The 21,291-nt window shown below is 41.9% G+C and overlaps 1 protein-coding gene across 1 annotated transcript in view; it reads right to left on the reverse strand.

Annotated features, from left to right (window-relative positions):
* DPF3 (double PHD fingers 3) overlaps positions 1-21,291 on the reverse strand; it is a 151,242-nt gene that overhangs the window by 47,208 nt on the left and 82,743 nt on the right. The window contains exons 4-8 of the mRNA XM_088520439.1: positions 11,981-12,108; positions 8,984-9,079; positions 7,848-7,886; positions 4,209-4,287; positions 3,841-3,882 (exon numbers count right to left, since the gene is read on the reverse strand). Coding sequence (XP_088376565.1) covers positions 3,841-3,882; positions 4,209-4,287; positions 7,848-7,886; positions 8,984-9,079; positions 11,981-12,108 — 384 coding nt within the window. The remainder of the gene's footprint in view (positions 1-3,840; positions 3,883-4,208; positions 4,288-7,847; positions 7,887-8,983; positions 9,080-11,980; positions 12,109-21,291) is intronic.

The raw sequence follows: 21,291 nt of genomic DNA on the forward strand, positions 1-21,291 counted from the left end.
GGGGAGAAGTGTCTTGCATTGAAACAAGGGTTGCAAAATTATCAAATAGGCCAGTCATCTCTGCACCTCTTACAGACATATATCATATCATAGCAAGTTGCAAAAATCCAAGTTCTATAGGTAAAAAGAAGTTACTCATAGATATATCAACCAGTTTTCTTTCTCCTCAAGTGGTTCTGGTCTCAAAACACCATGTTCTTTTTAGTTTTGGCCACTACTGTTTAAACAAAACCCTTTGGAGATCTTTCAGAGAAAAGAAACAAGCTTAGAAACAGATCTGAAGAAAACAGATGAAAGAAGTTATAGTAACTGTTTTCAAACATGGAAAAAGGACATTGTTATTCACTAAGAAGAGAGCAAGTCTTGGACTATAGCAGAGAAAATCCAGGTGAAATATTTGGAGAAAGCTAAAAATTAGGATTCTTTTTGATACAATACTGCAGAATCATTGTGTCCAGGTATAAGCAAGAGATCCTGCAAGAGGTCCTGCAGAGATCATAAGAAAGTTTCAGTTGATTCTCATTTGGCACAAAGAATGGATTTGAATGCATAACTCAAACTCAGAAGGACTGTGAATAAAGGATACAATATGGAAGTAAGTTGTTATGCTAAAATTGCAATTTATATAAGAATAAGTCTAAAAGAAGACCAGGACATATTGGACATATTAGTAAAAGAGAGAGAAACAACCTCTTTTGCAGACAAACAAGGAAAATCTTCCATAAATGGAGGGATAGAAAACAAAAATGGAAGCAAGTATGTATCTGGGTAAGTTATAATGGGAACAAGAGAAGAATGAAAGCAGGCGAGTGAGGATAGACAGGAAGAAAGTTAATAACTTTCTTATAGAACAAACCATTCTGGCTAAAGGAAGACATAGACATCCAAAGTCATGAAGCTCAGGTGCTACAACTGGTTGCAATTTTTAAACCAGAATACAAGTTTCTGAATAAAATTTCAAGAAAAAAAAAAAGGGTTTCTAAAAATAGAAAACAAAATATAGTAAACAATCCAAAATAATAAAACACTTTTGAAGAAGACTTTTGTGGTAGGACCACCCTGACTGGTGGTTCCTCAGCTTATCATTTGAGAACCACATGACATCCATTCTTGTTATATATGTGGGTATCCATACATCTGCTCCTCATCTAAAATCGCACACCCAGTTTATCTTGCACAGCTGAAATGGAGTATCTTGAACTGGAGTATCTTTTCTTGCTTGACATCACAGGCTTTTCTTTGCTCTTCAGGACTAGTTTTCACCAGCCTTTCAGGCATCTGCTCTGTCTCCCAGCCAGATATTCAAGCTACATTAGCATCTGAGAGTCTCCTTCTCTGGAGATCTTCAAAACCCGCTTGGACGCAGTCCTGTGCCACATGCTCTAGGTGACCCTGCGTGTGCAGGGGGGTTGGACTAGATGACCCCAAGAGGTCCCTTCCAACCTTAAGCATTCTATGATTCTATGATCTGCTCTGACATGGCAGCTGAGCCATGATGCTGTGTTACCATCTCTTGCCTATACCCATCTCACACCAGGCTTTTCTGCAGCTTGCACTGTCAAATTCTTTCTTTTTTTTTTTTTTCCCAAGGGAGCTCGAGGCACAACACTGTTCAGTGGAAATCCTTGAAATCCTTGGAAATACAACTAACAGGTTTTCCACTTGCTTATTTGATTAAATCAAAACATTTCATGATTATGCTAGCAATCTTATTCATGCTCTCAGTGAAAACTTAGCCCAATATTTCATTCTGAATTTCTGATACACTATATGCTCATTAAAATCAACTGCAGTATTTCAGAATAGTTCATTCCACAAAACAAGCAAACAAACAGAGATCTCACTAACACAAAATTTTGAGCTTTCAAAAACTGCTTCAGCATAGGCATTCCATATTTCCAGTCAGTTTGAATATTTGAATACTAGTTTAGAGTATTTATTATTGGTTTTGCGCTGATTGCTTGCTCCAACAGAGACAAGCCTTTCCAGGGATAACTTTGCCAGCTTCCAGTGCAAGGGGCAGTGTCAGCAAGGGAGAAGGTGGGTGAAGGAATGGAGACTTGGTGTTGCTCTTTCATCATCTCACTGACACAGACTAGACTTTCTGACACAGGTGTTTCACATACAGATGAATGCTACTGATTACTGATATTCTTGTTTCCTATACATATGAATGTACAACTATGAAAAAAGAGTGAAGTAGTTCTTCACCAAAATCACTTTTTGTGACTATACATTTAGATAATAAAACTATTTTTTTAGGTATGGCTGTATTTTCACTGTAGCCGTTTTCCAAATACAAATATCAGAACACATGCAAAAAAGCAACCTGAAGATAAACTAAAGAATGTACAAAAAGTGTCAAACCATTAAGGTAATTACTCATATTACTAATGTGATTCTAGGAATAATGTTCTCCCAACCAGGAAACATATTCAATATTTTAGCCTGCATACTTCCACCCAAAAGTAAGGTGTGTGGTCAAAATATCTGCGCACTGAATACTGCAAAACATATTTCTAATCTACCATAAATTAGATTGACCCACCTAAAAAAGAAAAAAGGAAAAAATAGATTCAAGAAAACCTTTAATGGCTACTGATCACCCAAGCAGGAAAGATAACTCAACGTAACAAACTGGTTGTTACAATGAGGCGTATATAATATTTCCAAAGAAAGTTATTTCAGGGTGATGGCACTACCACTGGGACAGCTTTCTCCTGCTCCACAGCACAGTAAAAGAGTTCTGCTACCGCATAACCCTTTTCGCAAACACCTACACTGGAAAAGGGGAGTCACTGGATTCCAAAATTTCTTATGACTCCCTGACTATATGTCTCCTGAAAATGAAAGATCTTGGTCAAATGGAATAGGAAGTTTTTCTCCAAAACCAAACAGGAAATGTATGCTTCTAACTGCAAGCCAAGGCAAAATTCCATGAGAACAACATTGTGCCAGAACCTTGCTCAGATTTCTGCTGTCTCCTTCAATATCTTAGCTGCTTTATCTCCTTTGTGCACATCACTACTACGTATGTTGTGAGGTTTCTGTAAGATTTTACAGCAGAACAAGATCAGACAATAAAAAGTCATTACATTCAGAATGACTACACCACTGACAAATGTGTTTGGATATTCCAAGGGTGTTCCAGAAAAGAGATAGAGACAGTCATGCATATATCAGCACAGGAAAGAAAAAAAAGATGAATAGTAGGTTCCTACATATGTCTTAGAAGACATATTTCAAAACCGCTAAAGATTTTTGGACCACAGAAGTGAAGACCTCCTATTATTCTCCTACTTCTACTATCTTTTGTTACCTTGCTGTCTTGCAAGATAGAAGGTACTCAGTCGCACAAATTACTATTGCACATACTACCTTAGGTGGTGTGAAGGTGGGAGGTTAAGGTGAAGGTGGGAGGCCAACCATGTGGGTAAGATAAGTGCCCCTTACAGAAACAAAAGAGTGAAGTGGAAAAGAATATCAAAAGAAGAAGAAGAAGAATACCAAGGACCAGGTTTAACAGAAACACATTCTACACCAGCTCCAGGGTTCCCTCTTTATACTGGACTCTTATCCTGTTTCTGTTTGGGCAATACACGAGTCCACAAGCAGTGCCACTGCAAGGTGACAAACAGCATGGCCACTTTCAAAAAGAATGAGTGTCAAAACCATGCATTCCCATTGTGTTGCTTCTTTGGAGGGCTCAATTCCGGGTGATACCAAAAGAATCCTTTCTGAGTGAGGGATAAGAAAAGACCTTAGCCCAGTGAGATTTTAGAAGGATAGAACGGAAGAAAATCACCAAAGATATGAAGCGATACAACAAGGGTGAAGTACCTTTATCGGAGATTTTTGAGTTATGCTTTTGTTTGTAACTATCTGAAACACAGAAAGAAATAGAAGGTGAAACTTACACAGGGAAAAGGATGATAAAAGGCAGAGAAGCCAGAAAAAAAGAGAAGAAAAGAGAGAAACAAAACCGAAGAGATGATTTATTATAGTGCAAAGGAAAGCTGAGTCTTGTTGAGGACTTAATTTTATTTCCTTCATGCAAAAACATCAAGAGAAGCAGCAGCAGCAAGTGGCAAACATGCAAGTCAGAAAGCAGCAGAACTCTTTGCTGGAAAGGAAAAGATGAAGCCCTGAGTGCACCGAGCTGCTAGTGCCAGGCTTGAAGCATAATCAGTTGTCTGGGTGCTACTTACTATCACAAACATAGGGTTTGTCATGATCATCCTGGGAGGCAGCATCATTCCGTCTCCTGCCACCTCCAGATCCCCGAGCCTGCAAGGACAAGAAGAATGTTAACATTATCCCACTGCCCCTCGGGGCTCTTAGTGCCCTTCACCCTCTATGAAAAATGTCCAATATAGACTAAACAAATCCTCAGCTTCCACACAAGTATGCCAGGAGGGGGCTTGGCCCTTCATCTCCTAAGATATGCACTATGTTAATGGACCTTGCAATGCAGCAGAGATCCCCTCCAGAGATAAACCACACTGTTCATCTATAGCAGTAGGTCACTGCCAGAACACATTCAGTAGAAGTATCATCACACATTCATTTCTGAAGATGATCAAACACTTTTATTACTGAATATGAATGAATGAACAGGTGGCAGAGGATACATATAGCCTTAAATCATCCAGGTCCCAAGCAGAATAGATTTAAAATTGTTTGCTTTAATACTTCTAAAGGGAGGGTTGCTTTTTATTTTGGGGTTTTGTTTTGCTTTCTAGCTAAAAAGCAAGGTTTTGAAATGGCCTTCTGGTAGGGACAAAGATAACGTCTTATAGAGCGGAGCTTTGGTGAGTTAGTGAAAAAGGTAACATCACTACCTGCAATAGTGGAGAACTGGAATTATGCAGAAAGGTTCCTTTATAATTTATTGTTCCTAAAGGATACTGGCTTGACAGCCCTGGAACTAAAATCCTCTGCTTGTCCATAGTGCCCTCTGCTCTGTGCTGAACTTCAGGGATAAGAGTGAAATTCAGCACCAAAGCCCCTTGGTTCTGACCCTACTCAGCTGAGGTGACAATAAGGGGACATTGGTACCAATCTAACAGCAGACGCTGTGATGTGTGTCAGGGAACCGAGCACAGGCCTTCAGCTATTTCACCATAGTTAACGCACAGTCTGTAGATGACAGTAATTCTGGACTACATCTTCACTTCAAGCAATCTGCAACTGGATGGCTAGGGAGCCCTTTAGTAATTCTGCAAGTTACGCTGATCCCAGGCAAAAGTAACCAAACTGTTTCTGCTGTTTTTGTTAATAAATTGTTGATGCCTCTCCCTAAAGAAGAGTCAAGTCCTTTCAGCTTTTATATGTGAAAATAAGAAAGGGACAGAGCTTCATCAAGTAAGGCCAGAAAAGATGCAGCAATTCCGAGAATATTAGTGCTCCAGATACAAACGGGTCATATAAGCTCTGTCTCCCTTCTATGGATGTGGCACTGCCCTAGCACTATTTGAGTTGCATTCCCTCATATATCTAAAGTGAAGGAACAAGAAACAGTTTTACACTGAGTCTGTCAAAATAGAAATTTATAGAAACCTCACATATTATTTCCCTGGGATTGCTCAGGTCTAGCTCTTATCACATCCCAAAGGAAAGACATGGATCTGCCACTGTCTGGTTGGAGTAAATACTATTAGGTATCCGCAATGAGCTCAGCGCAGATCAGCACATACATCCAAAGTGAGATTTGTAAGGGTGAACCAAAAAGCAGTTTCACACTGGAAAAGGACCCAGCAACAACTGCTTGGTGGAAGCCACATTACTGACTGTATCTCGTAAAATCAGCCTACTAGGCTGCAATATCTTCTGACTGTCAGCTCTGTAAATCCACTCTGGGCTGTGAGATCAATCCTGGGCTAGTTCCTTTCTTCCCTTATTACTGCAAAATGTTCTGCAAGCCAAATATAGGTCCCTGCCTGCTCCTGTGCTCAGCTCATCAAAGATTCTTCACAGAAACAAGTGATCGGCCCTTCATAAATATTTCTATCAGTGCCAGGACTAGGATCCAATTTCCCTATTCTATCAAGCTGCACTGGCTCTTCAGAGTTGTAAAAAAAAAAGCTGCAAAATCTTTATTTTTGTCACTAATCAGGAGTTCTGACTCTGCTTACACACTGAAAACAGATCTGCTCAGTATGAAGGTACTATTTTTATATAGACAGTTTTCAGAATAGGATGGTAATTTAAGGTCTGTTGCTCAGAGTTTCGCTAGTCTTACAGCCAGCTGTTTCTCTTCAAACTGTTCTCTACAGAAAAGCAAGGGTACTGTATTCATGTCATGACCACACGTCAAATATATTTTTTCATGCACTGAACACAGAGGAGGAGATTTTTCAAGTCAGTGACTCTCAATGGGAGTTGGGTTCCTAAATGTCTTTAGTGCCTTTGAAAATGTCCCATGGGGTATTCAGCTGACGAGCACACAGTCTGTACAGGTGCAGCTGCATTCCTCTCCTACCTCCTAGCAAACTGGCTCTTCGAGCTCCTAGCATATTTTCCCTGTCCAGCAAAGATACAGAAAAGCTGCTTTTGTAAATCCATCACTCTGGCCTTCAGTGTCCTTCCTAATGCTCCCATGAATCCAGGGCCATCCTTGACGGGGTAGCAGACTGAGCAGCTGTCCCAAAGGCGCTAAGTGGAAGGCCACTCACTGGCTGCTGCACTCCAGCCTGCCCTATTCAGTCATCCACGGCTGCTTCATTCTCCTCATGAGATGCAGCAAAGACTGAAACCTGATGTATGACACCTGGAAGCCATGGCCCTGCAGCCTTGGAGCAGGACTGAAGCAGCCAGAGAGAGTAGCCAGAGGGGCAGACAGAGAAGCCCAGGATTATAAATAAAATCATGCTGTAGGAAAAGGAAGGGGCATGTGAAATTTGGAATGCCAAGACAGCAATTCTGTTGTACTAATCCAGCATCAATGCTGTCAATCCTCCTCATTCATTCTGCAAATCCCCAGAGGCCACACTCCACAGGATCTACTTTCCTATGCATGTTCTTCCCCTTTACTATTCCCTAAAAACATCCTGAGCAATTCCTTCCCAGAAACAAGGTGCTCCCCTGGTTTCACATCCCCTCATTTCAAATCCTGGGTCCTGATCCCCACTCTTGAGTCAGACTCAGACAACGGGTGCTTAAAAAGTGGCAAAATACTCATGACCAGAAGCAATTCAGGCTCTGATTCAGTTTTCAGCAGCTAAGGAATCTGGTCTGATTTTGAAATTCTAATTTATACCACATTTCACTTTGGTTATTGATGTCACCAAATAAAAAGGAAAATTGTTCAAAGTACTTGGCACTCTTCAAACTTCTCTTTTTATTAGACCCCGTGGAGCCAGGGCACTAGCAGAGCAGGAGTTAGTTGCAAGAAAAAGGCAAGAGATGCTGCTGGTCCTGTATTTAATAGGTGGTCGGTCTAGGGCAGAAAACATCACATAAATTTGTACTTCTAAATGAATGGGACCCCTAGAACTCTCCAACTTCTTTCTTTACAGTAGCAGAGGAAGAGCAATAGTTACTCTAAAGTAGTAGTTTCCTGAATAGGAGAGTACAATTTTGCACTTAACAGTAAGTTCAAGACTTTGTTTATATAGCCCTGGAATATACAATAGAGCTAATTTCCTTCTTCTAAGTAGCATATTCCTATTTGCTATTCACTCTTTCACTCACTCTGACCAACATGCCCAATTTATGTGAGAGCAACTTATCAGAAAAGAGATGTCAAGCTGGAATATTAGTTGATAGCTACAGTCGTGTTTGTGTGCATGTATCAATTCTAACTCCTAGTTTTGGTTACTAGTTCATACAAACTTTCTGAAACTTACATTTTTCTGGAAAATTTTTTTCCAGGTGGGGGTCTTTGGCTAAGAAAGAAAGAAAGAAAGAAACTGGTTCAGGTGATTTTGAGAATAAGGAAGGTGAAATATATACTTATCCAGTTATTAAAGTGCTTTGATCTTATATTAAAGGACTTAAGCTCCAAAATAAACAGGAGCAGAAAACTGAAACAACACAACAACAGAAGAAACCAAAAGAGAAGGTCTGATGCATAAGCACATTGCGAGTATTCAGTGTGGTTTCATGTCTCTCTCTTATTCAAAAGCGATTATATCCTGCTCATTTGGCCTCCTACGTGGCCCTTCTTGATTGACTCCTACAAACATCAAAAGGCACCTCTGGAGCTCCTGTACCCCTGCAGTGCCCACTGGAGCCAAAGAGAGAAGAAAATGCTCAAAACTTTGAGAATTATGTTCACTTCTACTTAGATGCCTCGCTTAAGGTGCCACAATGGAAAATGTCAATTCCAAGTTTTAAAACGTTGGCCTCCTTATTTAGCTGGCTCCCTGCTGAAACTGGGAGAAGACATCCTAGGTAAGAGATGGGATTGGGGCTCCCTTAAGGATAAGCTCTTGCCCACTTTAATGAAATGGGAAATTGTTCATGGGCTTCAAGAGGGCCAAAGTGACAACCACAACATGCTACCTTGGGGGAAGTTGCAAAAGGTATTAACACAGTTCAAGTTACCTTCATTAATAATTTTTAGTTTGACTCATGTCTAAATTTACTGTTTACTTTTTGTAATTAGCAAATGTTGTTTCAAAGTAAGAGTATTGTAATAGCAGGATGCCATCATAACTATTACAGTTTGCATTAAAATTATAAACACATCACTAAAATAAATTTACTCTTTCACTCTAACAATAATCTTTTTTTCTTGGTAAGTAGAAAGAAACAAACTGGAAAAAGCAGAAAAGCAGAAAAACAAACTGGAAAAAAACTATAAACAATGTTTAAGTGTACATTAAAATTACCCAAAGGGTTATCATCATCATACACCCACAGATATATTCTTTGCATTACACAGATAGATTCTTTGCATTACACATACACATGAAAAATATACACTAGAAAGCAGACGTTTGCTTTCCTTCCTGTCCATTCCTGTACAATATTCACCTACCCGTCCTCTAGGCCTGTTCTTTCGTTTTGGAATATCTTCTTCCAAGTCCTCTTCCTCATTCACTTCATCTGCATTTTCATCATTCTCTAAAACCCTCTGTGGTTGAACAATAAACATGAATGTTCAGAAGAAAAGAACATCACACACACAACCAACTGCTACTCTTTACCACAGAGACTATAGGTTATTAAATTACAGTTGATTAATGATATAATGCCAAAACAGATCCCAGAATCCCTTTTTCTTTGCTTTTAAAGCAAAGTTTGCTTTCCCTTCTACCCTCAGTTCTCCAGGGATTTCTTATTAAGAAATATCACTGCTATCAGATAACTAAGGAAAAAAGTTCCTAAGAAATATCTTTGGGGCATCACTGAGCACTGATGCACCAGGACATTACAGGTATTAGTCTGCATGAATTCCCTCATTCGGGAAGCACGGGTTTTGCATGATCTTGGATTTGGTTTCTCGCATCTTAAATTGTTTACTTTTCCTCTAATGTTGTGAATGCACTTTAAGAAGACAGAAATGAGGAATTTTTTCAGTTGGCAGCTCAGAATTTTCTTGGTTTCTTGGTTTGAAAAAAAAATAGTGACAATGCCTCCATAGATTCTACTATTTTTATTGAATCTAGACAGTAACGTCTTTTGGGAGGTTACACCATACACACATCTGTGCAAGCTGAAAGAAGCGCTCTTGGTGCATGAGAGCACTGAGGAAGTTCAGGTCATTCTGAAGTTAGTAGGAACAATAAAAGTTTCTTCAATTAATTAGTGAATAGGAATAAAAATGGAAATAATAACAATTTATCATCTCACAGGGAATTTCAACCTTTTCATCTTGATCTTACAAATGTAACCTCTTGAGAATGAAACAAAGGCTAGCAGCCGGGCAAACAGGCATAAATCAGATACAACATGGACAAAGGCAGGTCCAACCAGCACACCACTAATGCAGAAAGAAGTCTCCAGGAGCTCCCCTGAATGCTTGGCAGTGCTGCTGGAAATATAGAGCAGGGCCCCAGTCTCTCCTGCCACTCATGAAGTGAGCAGAACTTCCTAAGTGTCTGGTCTGCAAATCCTTTTGCTATGTCACCAGGCATTTAAATGACAACAACATTCAGCCATGATGCAGATTCAAATCTTAAAATGGATAGGAAGGTTTTAAATCTTTTTCAGTATTTGACGCTTGTATATAATTTCTCTTATATTCCAAGTCTGTCTTATAAACAATTTCCCAGCTCAATACACTTCAGTACAGCTAGGCACCAAGTCTTCTCCTCCTGACACACGCAGCTAGGTTAGATGGTGGTACAGGGCTGGCACTGAGGTGGGAATCACAGCTATGCCTATTCCACCTGCTCACTCTTGTCCCCACTGAATCTGGGCCCTTTCAAGATATGATGTAGAAGAGCATGCAAGGGACCAAAAGAGAGATTTGCATTCTCTTATTCATCATAAGGACAAAAGTCCCTTCACAAGGGACCCTTGAAGGGTCCCTTGTCCTGGTGCCCTTCATCAGGTACCAAAGTGTCTGTTGAAAGCTGGACACTAGGAAAGCTTCAGCAATCACTGTTGTGCAGACTGCATACAGCTAAGCTGTGCTTGCATAAGAAATAGCAGCAAGACATGCCTTTTGTGGCTGTTCTGATGAAAACAACGTCAACATGACAGGTCACAGCTGAGGCAGTTTAGCTGAAGACTCTCTAAACATTGTTTTACCCCTTCCCTGCTCTGGATTGCAAAAGTGCCAAGACCTCTGTCAATTCCACTGCGTCTGAAGTCTCTTTCTCGGACTGTTGCTGGAATAGTCTGGGAGCTCAGATTGCGTAGCAGCATCCAAAGGCACTTGTCCATCCCATAAAGATGCTGCACCCTGACTTCTTGTGACTCTGGAAGCAGGTATAAACAAATCCACTAATGAAGAAGGAAACGTAACGAGGGTCTCACACAGAGCCCGTGAACACGAGATGTTCCCTCTTCAACAGCGCTCCTTTACCTGTATTGCTGGGAACTGGAGACCCATCTGGCTGCCTTTACATATGTGAAATTTCCGTGGAGCATTAGCAGTCAGACAAATAGGACTGAGCCCCAAGTAATGTAGATTTGGTTCTCCAGCTTTTCTGTGTCATTTGGCATGAGGCTGAGGCTGCCCACTCACGTTTTCATTAGTTTCAAGTATAGATGCAGCATCTTGTATCTCAGCCAAAATCACTAAGTTTTACACATTGCCAATGGGTCTCACTAGAAAGCAGTGATAGACACTCAGAGCAGCATGGTGTTTTAGCATCACCAAAGATTTGCTGATGCTGCCCTGAGATAGCGCTGCTTTTCTATAAATTTTAAATGTCTTTATAAAAAAGTGGCATACAAGCAATATCCTTTAATTAGTATTATTCTTTCTATGACAGCCCCATGACTGTGTTTCCACTTTTAAAATTGGGAAAAGATGAAAAGGAATCTTCACAAGCAATTTTCAAAGCTGTAATGCTAAGAAAGAGACTATTTCTCTTAACTGTATCGCTAGTAACACCTACGAAAATTAACAGTAAAATACTTTTAATGATTTGTGTTGTCTGTTTACTTCTCAAAGGTCTTTCAGTATACCTAAGGAAGAACAGTCAAGGCAATGATATGTTTTTGTTTACAGTCAGCAGAGTGAACCCATCTTCAAATCCATGTCCAGAATCTCTGTAAACCTGAGGCACTAAAATTCAGTTTACTGTTTGGGTGCATCTTTGCTTGACAGCTTTATATGTATTAACCTCATCTTGCTCCAGATCACAATATGCAAGCCACACAGAAGACAAATGACCCAGAATCTAGCGAAAGAGAAAAGCTATACAAAGTATGCAGGTGTGCAGATCCTGAGTTCATAACATTCTGACAGCAGAATGATACAACTATCAGATGCAATGTTCTGCCACAAGACAAAATCTGCTAGGCTTAGAAACAAAGTGTTAAGTGTTCCCTGCTGCCAGTGCTTAGGCACCTCCTTTACCTGGATTTCCTGTATAGTGTCTTCTTCTTTAGTGTCCGTTTTTTTCTCTATTCCCTCTCCACGCAGTAAGGCTTCCAGAGTTGTACCTTCTGATGTGAAGCCATCTTTTTTCAGAGGCAGATCAACTTCTGCAAAACAAAATACACAAGCATCATGTACCTCCCTCAGACAGCTACCCAGCAGGACACAGACAGCAAGCAGAAGACTGACAGACTTCCAGGCTCACTTTTATTATGAGGAAGAGTTCTTCAGGTTCAACTTTTCCTCCAAGGTCCCCTCATAGAATTCATTTCTATCTCACTGAAAAACTGGCACCTTTTCAGTCCCTGAGTATGCTTACAGGAAAAAGACGCTGGACATACTGTACCATGACGAAATAAAAGGAAAAAAAGGTCCTTCCCCTTTATGGAAACTCCTCATGTTTCAAATAAAGAAAAAATAAATAAATAAATAAATAAATAACACCAAGGCTTTCTAAGATAATGAAATAGCAAATATGAAGATCTGGTCTTTTGAAGCAGTGAACTAGATTAATTACACACATCTGCGTTTGGCACAGTATATATGGCACAGCTACAAGCATCATTTTCCTACATCAGGGCATGTTCCGTAAGTGGGGAAATGGAAAGCTCGTATAAGCTAGTATAAGGGGCAATGCTAAGAACTACAAATGAAAAACACAAAAGGAATGTGTCTTCAATCCTCACTGAATATTGACACACATTTTTGACTGGATAAGATGCTCGGTTTGTTTTAAATGGGACTACCCAAATGAAAAAACATCAGTCAGCAGAGTTAAGAGTTGCATAATCAAGCCTACAAAACAGGTTGAACCTCAGCCACTGCAGAAGTACCAAAGGCAGTGAGCTCCGGGGCAGGCCTGGGGCGCACAACTCCAAAGGAAAATGAGGGTTTGTGAAGAGCTTGATGCAACTTGCCAGTCAGATGCAGGAGCAGAGCACAACTCTCCTTCTGAATGCCAGCACAAGAGCATGAGATGCAGCACAGCACCAGCCCTTGTTTTAGCGAGGTGTGAAATACACCCAGGGAAGAACTTCGTCTCCCTTGCCTCTTCCCTGCTTGTGCAGGTGTTCGTTCACAGTAACCCTGACACAGGGAGACATCCTGAATGTCACTCGAACTTATGAGGCCAAGGCATGGCTTTCAATGCTTAAGAAATCCTTCCCTTTTAAAACAAATTCCTTCCACCAGATTTATACAATAATAACGCACAGGACCAATGCTTACAAATCAGCCTCTGGTGTTCTGAGCTCGAAACTCTGCTCACTTCTAGAGCTGTGCTCTGTTTACCAGCCTGTGTGAAGCTCCCTGAAGCTTTCCATCCCACAAGCTGCACACACTCAGTTGTGTCCCAGGAATACATCTATTCTATATGTGAGAAACTCTAAGAGAGCCACTAGTTTGAGGGCCCTCATGAGTGCTTCCACAACATGCTTGCTCAAGTCTTCTAAAGCGGGAGAGCAGAACTCAGCCAGTAACCACAGAAAATCCAGCAAAAAAAAATCCAGCAAAAGCCATTCTATTCACAAGCCATGCAGCAAGCCCAAACCACTGGGATTTTCAAAGGAAACTCCCAGGTCAATCCACACAATGGGAAGGAGTCAACAGTGAATTGACTCCCCTGCTCATCCCAAGCAGTTCTATTCAATTAGGCCTCTGGTTCTGGCATTGAGTTCTGCACATTATGCCACCTTCCCCATTTCTCCCTTACTCGAGCTGTAAAAAGACAGAGGAGTCAAAAGTGAACCATATAGCTTGAAATTCCCTGTATGAACTCATAGTGCCTCTCTCTGGGTACTAAATCCAGACATTTCAATACAAAGAAGGGATTTTAGATTTGATTTACGTGCAAATCACAACACTTAAGCCTATAGTTACTAAGGAACCTCCATAATCAACTCTGACTGTGGGCTTGGCTTGGTGTCAAAGCCCTCTGTGTGGGTGCCCAAGTACATTTGTTCAGTATTTGGAACATTGGGGGACTGCAAAACCCAGGAGGTTGCCAGACATCAGGCGAGAGGAGAAGCTCCAAGGAAGCTCAAGGCCAACAGTAACAAAAACACGGCCTCACCATGACAAGCTGTGCCAGTCTCTGGATACGGATACATTCAGCAAACAAACGTATTAGAAAAGGGAAGGAGCAAACAAAGTGGGTTAAGAGAAATTCATATGAAAATAAAATACTTCTTGCTTGTTCTATAGATATTGAACATTAAGTCAGGGGAAAAGATAGGCCTTAAGGTCAGAAAAGGTCAGATGTCTTTAAAAACATGTTTGTTCTGTGTGGTCTTGCTACTCCCCACTAGCAACACTCCAGGAGACCTTGCATCTCCAACTCTTGGAGAATTTTCTAATTATTAAACTTCACACACCACTGTCAGGCCAGTGCAAGGTAGATAACACTTTTATTTCCAGTTTACTGACAGGGAGACTGAGACACTAAGAAGTTAAATTAACAAGCAGGAGATGATGGGAACAGAAATTCATGGCAGCTGCCTCCCATCTGCCACTGAACTAACTGCTATCAAATTCCTGTGTTTCCTTCTCCTCTGGTACCTTATAGAGGCCATTTACTTTCCCGAGCAAGTAGGTGTAGAGAGTAGAAAATGGCAAGCACCACCTTATTTGCAATGTAGAGTTTACAATATAAAACTTGCAAAGGTCCAAAGATAACCTCTTTGTAATGAATTCAGTCCTCCCTGGAAAGGGGCTAGTCTATATAGGATACAGAAATGGAATCAAGAATTAAGTATCTCTGTTATGAAAAGGCTCTACTACATAGAATGTTTCCAAAATACTTTTGGATCCTCATAGACAAAAGTTTCTAAAAATCTAAAAGATATGAACCTAGAGTAGTTATACACTACCAGTGCTCACAAAAATCATGTTGCTAAATTCTTAATGTGTTCTTTCCTACCTAACTCTCCAGGATTTTCCCAGGAAAGCTAGAAAGCTTTCTAGCTTTCCTCAATGGCTTTCTGCTAAAGGAACCTGGAAAGTCAACTCAGTACCTGGAATGTATTTTCATGCAAAATACCACCACTGAACTGCTGTGGTGTCTGAACCGAGTGGCGTCTGTCCACGCTGGGTCCTGCTTACAAAGGCAGCAGCCGGTGGGAGAAACCTTCAGCAAGGCCAGAGAGACCCTTCCAGTACTGAGAGATTAAACTGTGCCCCATGCTGGCCTCTCTGCCTCTAGTTTTTGTTGTGCTCCACTATGCGGCTACATCGGATGCTGGAGAAGAAGGGGTACGAGCCTGTCAGGAGCAAAATGCAAAGAAAAACAACCTACTCTAATACTGCATTTCATCCTGACCTCTATCATGTCAAGCCTGATGGATAAAGGCAATATTACTTCCAAGCAGTTATCCTGAATCTGGTTCTTCTGGAAACACACAGAATGACCCACCTCTTGTTCCATTTTGATAACCTTTTGCCCCCAATGTCTTCCTACCCGAGTGAGTTCGGCAGTTAAACTACTGTTTGAAGGCTTTCTTTAGCTCTTTCACTTTATTTCATTGACTGCCCCTTTGTTCTTGCTATGAGACAGTGAAAAGTTCCTGACCAAACTTATCTGTCATTTCTTTTTATTCATCTCCTTTCAAAGATAAACCATCACATTTTTTTCCCCATTACTCTTCCTGTGGGGTTTTTTACATAAGGCTTTGTCCTATCACCCGTCTCTGAACTTCCTCTCATTCTTCAATACTCTTCCTGAGATGGACTAATACTGTACCCAACATTTGCAGGTGAAACAACACACTCCATCTAAGCGTAAACATAACCATTTTCTTTATATTTCCTGTAGTACTACCCGTATGCAGCCTGATGCAAACTCCACCGCTGCACATTGAGGAGAATTAGAACCCTTGTAACAGGGAAAAGAACTCCCCCTAGTAACACTTAACATATATGTAAGACATTAAAGCACCCATCCCACTGCCCATTCATGGGGCACATTGAGGTCTCACCAAGGAGACCCTCAAGGCCCTCTCGTCCCGACTCCTCACTCCCTCTCTCCACTTTTCTCCTTACTGTGTTATGTAGGAGGGGGCTCAGTGTAAGACCCTGATGCGCTGGCTATTGGCTGCTAATGGAAATTGGTTAATTTTGCTTCTTCACTGTTCAAAAAGTTTTGAATCAAGACATCACTTTGTTTCTCTTTGGAGGCCTATTACATACCAAAGGTCTTCAGAAAGCCTGGGCAAATTGTCAACATCCTTATCCACTAGTCCTTTACGGATCATGCAAAGAACTTTATGAGAGTAGGGAGACATGATTTTCCTTTCAGAAAAAATGCAGTTAGAACCTCCTAAATCTTCCTATCCCAAGTGTTTTACTGCTTACTCCTAATTACTGTTTCAATCAATTTCTCAAACGTGCACATAGAATTTATTGGTCTTTAAATCTTTGAATCTCATCCAAATCCTTTTAAAATACAGGTAACAACATTTGTTACCCACCAACTGTTCTAACGTTTTCCACTGTAACTCCTAGTTTGTATCACGAACCCTTCTTCAGGCACTACAATTTCAGAGGGCATAATCTTTATTACAGCTAATAACTACTAGTAAAAGTAATATGACTAAAAGCTTACTGTTTCTAAAAACAGAAATTTCAATAAAGTTTATAGATAAATTTCCTTCTGATTAATATTCCAAATACAATAGCACCTGGTTAGCATATAAGATACAGGAAAGAAGAAAGACTGAAAGTCAGAACCAAGGAAAACATGAGTTAAATCAACAAAAATAATCCATAAAAAATAAATGTTGTTTAAGTGTTCTTCCCATTTTAATAACCCAAGATATTATTGGTGTCACAGCTAAAGACTGTACATATATTTGTAATTCAAATACATGTGTGTACGTATAATTAAAATTTATGTTTCTTAACTTGGCAGTGTCCCCTTCATAGTGATTAAATTAACATGGTTGTTTCTGTTTAGCAGCTTAGTGCATGAACCTCTCTATTTATCATGGTCCTTAGTCTTCAGTGGTAGAATGTGAGCAATAATCCACACCAGCTTCATTCCAATATCTGCTTTTTATTGAACTGCTGCCTCCAAAAGAGTCACATTTGCCCAGACCCTGCAAAATATTGGGCTTTTTCAGATTTTGACTCACCAAAATAACTGCACATCGCCGTTCCTAAATATTTAGTTCACAATGCACTGGAGGCTAAACAACTTTTCAGTGTTTCTTTGAATCATAAATTAAAAACAACCACTCCGTTTTCTATACAATGCAATGTATTTGTTTTACAATGGATCGTTTCCATCTCCACAGTAGCAGCTGCCACCCAAGCCATCATCTCTGTGCACTCGTAAGCAGCTCCATTTCCAGTTCTAATTGGGAACAGAGATACTTATTGGGCGCTTTCCAGCATGATCTATAACGCCAGAGACAGCTACTATGCAAACCAAAGCAACCCGCCTTCCAAAAACCCTCTTAGACAAGCACTGACTTTGCACAGAGATTCTTGTGTTTTTGTTTCTTGGTGCTGTTTTTTTGGAACATCAAAAGTGCCAGCGGAAACTATAGCTCAAGAGTCCACAAAGTGCTGTTTAAGATGGATAAATCCAAGGATATTACCTTAATAACCACTAGCTCTTTAAAATTATATAGGTGGTCTAAAAAAGCCACCTAATTCGCAGCAAACAGAACTACTGCTGAGCGAATGCAGCCACTAAGCTCATTAACAGGATGTGGCAGGATGTGTCTGAAAGTGCAGTGCAGTGGCTCAGCAAGCAATTAAATCCCACGACAGTTTAAAATGAGAATCTATCAGTGTCACAAGATTGCGAAGCCTCAGCTTTTCTGCTGTTCCCACCCCTAGCGTTTTATTTATGATGGCGTATTGGGAACATGGGAAGTCAAAAAGATTATAATGAAATATGCCATATAAAAACCAGATTAAGCCTGCTCTTCTTTGGGGAAATATGCAGAGAGAGAAGCTGTCTGTTAGCTGTCGAGTTTGCAAAAGATACCATCTTTTGGGATGGTGCTCTCTGCCAGCAGACAGAGTGCCCCAGGGGAAATGGTGGTGAAAAACCCAGACAAGCAGCATCCATCCATCCATCACACGCTCATCTCCACATCTCCAAGGCACAAATACAGCCTCCGAGTGCAAAGGATGGGGGCAGGGGGACGGAATCCCTTCAGGAAGAAAGAGGAAGCAACGCTTCATGTTGAATGGCTGGATCTTGTGGCTTTTGTGCATGTGTGCAACCCCAGACTCCCCTTGCTTGTGCGTTCAGGGCCAGCACAGCAACTTGTGCTCTTGGAACGGACACGCTCACAGCGGTGACCACAACCGGGCCCGCTGCAGGCCGGGTCCTGGACAAGCCTCCGCAGCACCGCGCAGTGCTGCTCTTCACTCCACTAGCGGAGGTGGATCTCCAAAACCTGTCCCCCACGGCGGCTCCTCCTGCTACCCCAGATGCCGACGGCCCTGTCGCTCTGCTCCCGCCCTCCCACGACACCGCAGCGGAGGCTCCATCGGCAGCCACCTCTTCAATGCCAGTTCTGCACTGCAGTTGTCTCCACGCCTGAGCCGCAGGACCTCCTGTCACCTGAGCCCTGGGCTCCCTGTGGAACGAGACTATTGCTAGCACAGACTCTCACGAGGGGTCCACAAAGCCAAAAACGTGCCCCAAGAGACCAGTGAGCATCAACTGCACTTTATTTTTAATTCAAGCCAGACATAACAAAGCCATGGCTCTCCTGGAGACTGAAATGCTGCTCCAGTAACCCTTTGTCTCCCTCTCTAGCTCCATCCCCAAACCTCGTCTATTGCCTCATCGCAAGGTAATCTAAATAATAGTATATAATCTCAAGGTCTCAAGGTAGGCAGGGTCATGATGTGCACATGAATCAATCCAAAGACAATGACAAACCTGTTTTAGAACTAAGCCTACTTGAAAGAAAGAGGGAATTTATTTCCTCAGAAACAAATCACCTTGTGTGGAGGGAACAGCTTGGAGGCGAAAACTCCTCTCTGGGGGTAGAGCACTGCGCCCACAAACTGCAGCTGACTAAAGTCACTGGGTCCGATAAAGATCTGAAATGGATCTTTCCAAATATTCATTGCAAATTTTAGAGCCTACTGAGATTTGCCCCAGTGCACTAAGATTTGCACCAGGAGAATGAAAAATCCTCACGCCCCCCTGTCACCTCTTGCTGCAGAGCTGCTGGCCTCAGGGTGAGGCAGAAAGGCTGAGGGGTGGGCAAGGCAGGGGGAGAAGGGGAGCAGACAGGGAAAGAAAGAGGAAGCAATCATTTGTGGATATGGGTGAGCCGCACACTTCCACGTTGCAGTGTGGGCATAAAATGCAGAAAACCTCAGGGCAATCAGAATCCAAAGGAAAGATTCTACCAGAACCTACCTAAAACATTTCCCAGAAGGCTGCAACCCCATAGGAGCGAGAGCGAAGGCCGCAGGACACAGCAGAGGCTCTCAGGCTCAAGGTTAAGTGTTGTTTGGTTTAGCCCATCATCCATATGTGGACTTTACAAGCAGCTGTATTTCTTTGGCAGACTAGAATGCCCCTATAAAATCTCACAATAAAAAAAGAAAGGCCTCCTGTTGGTTGTCTCTTACAAGTTCTTTACAGATTTATTTCTCAGCCCAAATATAAATCATTGTCACATATAATATACTGTACCTGCTTTTCAAAGACTGCCACATTACAATATCAGGCTAAATGCTTGATCGTATAACTACCCTCGGGGCTCGAATCATAAAGGAATATTTCCCTTCAACAACATTATTCTAGCACTTGTGTGCATGGTCGTTCTTGCACTTGTGTCCTAGATGGGTTCATGTGGCAAACAGGCATTTTGGACCATCACATCATGACCACTGCAGATACTACCAAGGGGCAGAGTACAATTTAGAGAAAGTTCCTGACTAAATGTCTATTCCTTTGGGCTTTGCGCCACCCTAACATGCTTCTGTCCTGTTTGGAGTAAGGGAAGGATGTGCTCAACCCATCTCAAGGGGTCATACAGATACGGGCACAAACTCATGAGCCTACTGACCCATCAGAAGAGCCAGTACTGAATTATTGCCCATCAATGAAACAACTCTCAGCAAACACCAATCACCCCCACACTGGGTAGGATCCACAGACAGCAGCAGAGAGAGGACCTCTACTGCAAGCACCTACACTGTTCCCATGTGTGATAGCACTGACCCATGTGTAAAACCAGCCATGATGCAACCCTGCTCCAAATTCTGGGAGATTCTACATAGTTTTCCCTCTCCCACATCCAAGGCAGGGCAAGGAATCCCTTTAGTAATAGAAAAATCTGCATAGTGCAATTATCTCTGAACTGCAATGCCCAAGCATCCAAATTAATTCAGGCTGGGCCTTGCAGAGCCGGCACTACGCCAGAGCCAACCTGAGCACTGCAAGGACGGTTGTGCTGCTCTTGCTCGTGCTTCCCCTTGCAGGGGGCTGCCTGCCTGGGCGCAGCGCTCGGCTCCAGCTGCCGCCACGTGCCCCACGATGCTGCGCTCACCTAACGCGGCCCTGCTGAGACCCACAGTGCTGCAGAGCAGGCAGGGGCACCCCGGCAGCTCGGAAGGCATCAGCAGGGATGCAGCACCGTTCTGCGAGACTCCAGGTGTCCTGGAGCTGATCCTGCATCTCTCTCTCTCTGCGAAACTCCCACTTCCAGGACTGGAGTGCTCCGGAATGCACGCAGGCTCCTGGGAAGCAGGATAGCCACATTTGCATGGCACTGAGTCTCAACAAGCCACAACGCAGCTCTGCCAAGCAGGCTGGTTCAGCACCCAAACCTGCATAAACCGCTGAAGAACAGAAAGGCCACAGCAAAGTGACCGGTGAATTTACCGAGGGATGAGAAGCAATCATCCCAGACTCTGCCCTGGGCATTGCTACGGCTTCACTATGTGATCTTAGGCCAAAGTCTAACAAAGGTACCCTCTGTGTGTTTTCATCATCTGTCAAATGAAGATACTCTTCATCTATCCTCTAGGGCTTGGTAAGGCTCGTTTAATATTCGCAGGCATTCAGATCTTCAAATAAAACGCCCCAGTTGCAAAGTGTTCTTACATGTTCTTGAAAAGCCAAGTTTAAAAACAATTTTTTTCTAGCCAAGAAAAACACTGAAAACGTGAGACTATTTTCACAAACATCAGATTTCAGAGGCAAATTCACCAATTCAAAGGAGTGAGGCTAATATTTACTCATACTGGTAAGATGCATCTGACAGCAGAAGCTATATTGTTGAAAAATGTTATCATAAGAAGGAAAGCTTGTA

Source organism: Tinamus guttatus, unplaced genomic scaffold (genome assembly GCF_059628265.1).
Source record: "Tinamus guttatus ecotype Peru unplaced genomic scaffold, ASM5962826v1 Tinamus_guttatus_pri_ptg000089l, whole genome shotgun sequence".
NCBI lineage: Eukaryota > Metazoa > Chordata > Aves > Tinamiformes > Tinamidae > Tinamus > Tinamus guttatus.